This window comes from Nothoprocta perdicaria, unplaced genomic scaffold (genome assembly GCF_003342845.1).
Source record: "Nothoprocta perdicaria isolate Ctin4 unplaced genomic scaffold, notPer1 scaffold_124, whole genome shotgun sequence".
NCBI lineage: Eukaryota > Metazoa > Chordata > Aves > Tinamiformes > Tinamidae > Nothoprocta > Nothoprocta perdicaria.
The window spans coordinates 1,061,608-1,062,522 of record NW_020454361.1 but is presented as its reverse complement, the minus strand read 5'-3'; the positions used below and the strand labels follow the sequence as shown (position 1 = coordinate 1,062,522).

The 915-nt window shown below is 66.0% G+C and overlaps 1 protein-coding gene across 1 annotated transcript in view; it reads right to left on the bottom strand.

Moving 5' to 3' along the window:
• The window catches only part of PDZD11 (PDZ domain containing 11), a 3,550-nt gene extending 2,649 nt beyond the window's left edge, over nucleotides 1-901 (bottom strand). Inside the window, exons 1-3 of the mRNA XM_026054687.1 lie at nucleotides 815-901; nucleotides 658-741; nucleotides 193-249 (exon numbers count right to left, since the gene is read on the bottom strand). Coding sequence (XP_025910472.1) covers nucleotides 193-249; nucleotides 658-741; nucleotides 815-901 — 228 coding nt within the window. The remainder of the gene's footprint in view (nucleotides 1-192; nucleotides 250-657; nucleotides 742-814) is intronic.
• Nucleotides 902-915: the final 14 nt, after the last annotated feature.

The following is a 915-nucleotide window of genomic DNA, read 5'->3' as shown; positions in this document are numbered from 1 at the left end:
ACTGCAGAGCACGAGGGCTGCAGTGCACCCACAGTCACGAGCTGAGGACAGGGTGCGGGAGGCGACTGCTGCTTGGCAAGTGGCAGCTCACAGCAGCAAGGGGCAGGTCGGGCTCCTCGCACACCCAGCCGGCTCAGCAACAAGCGAAGGAACAGGGCGAGCAGGGGAAGGAACGGCAGAGGACAGACACACCTTAGAGATGAAGATCCCCAGCTGCGAGGCCTTTCCTCCACGGATGTTGAAACCCAGCTGTGTGAGGAAGCAGGTCATTAGCGAAGTAAAACCACCCTTTTCGCCCAGCACCTTCCCCATTGTGAAYGTGTTTCTTCTAGACTGGGAAAGGTGCTAAGAGCTGCAGTGACTGCCCAGGGAGCTGTAAGCACAGCCCTCTCTGCTGCCATCCCACCCGGAGCCCCCCCGTTCCCGAGTGGGTCTGTGTCACGAGTTACTGCAGTTCTCGGCATAACCCACCGGAGTTCCTCTCCCTAAGCAGGCCAGGCTGCTCCCAACCCACCCGAGGCAGCAAGAGGAAGAAAGYACCCGGTGTCTCCCCGAGCTACCTGCGGCCGGCCGGGGACCGCCATCTCCGTCCCCCTCCGCAGGTCCCTGCGCCTCCCCGATTCAGCCGGGGGAGAAGGGGAGGAGGAAGGAACTCACCTGCGCCCCGGGGGGCTTCTTGAGGACGACGGTGCGGGGCAAGAACTGCGTCAGCTCGTTGTTGTAGTCGGGGTGATAGAGCCGCTGCAAGACAAGGCGCCGTGAGCGGCGGGGGCCGCCGGGGGCCGCGGCCGCCCGGCCGCCCGCGCGGGCTCACCTCGTGCGGCGGCACCCACGCGGGCGGGCTCTCGTAGGGCGGCAGGAAGACCACCGGGTAGTCGTCGTAGGGCAGCCGCGCCTCCATGGCGGCGCCCGCCA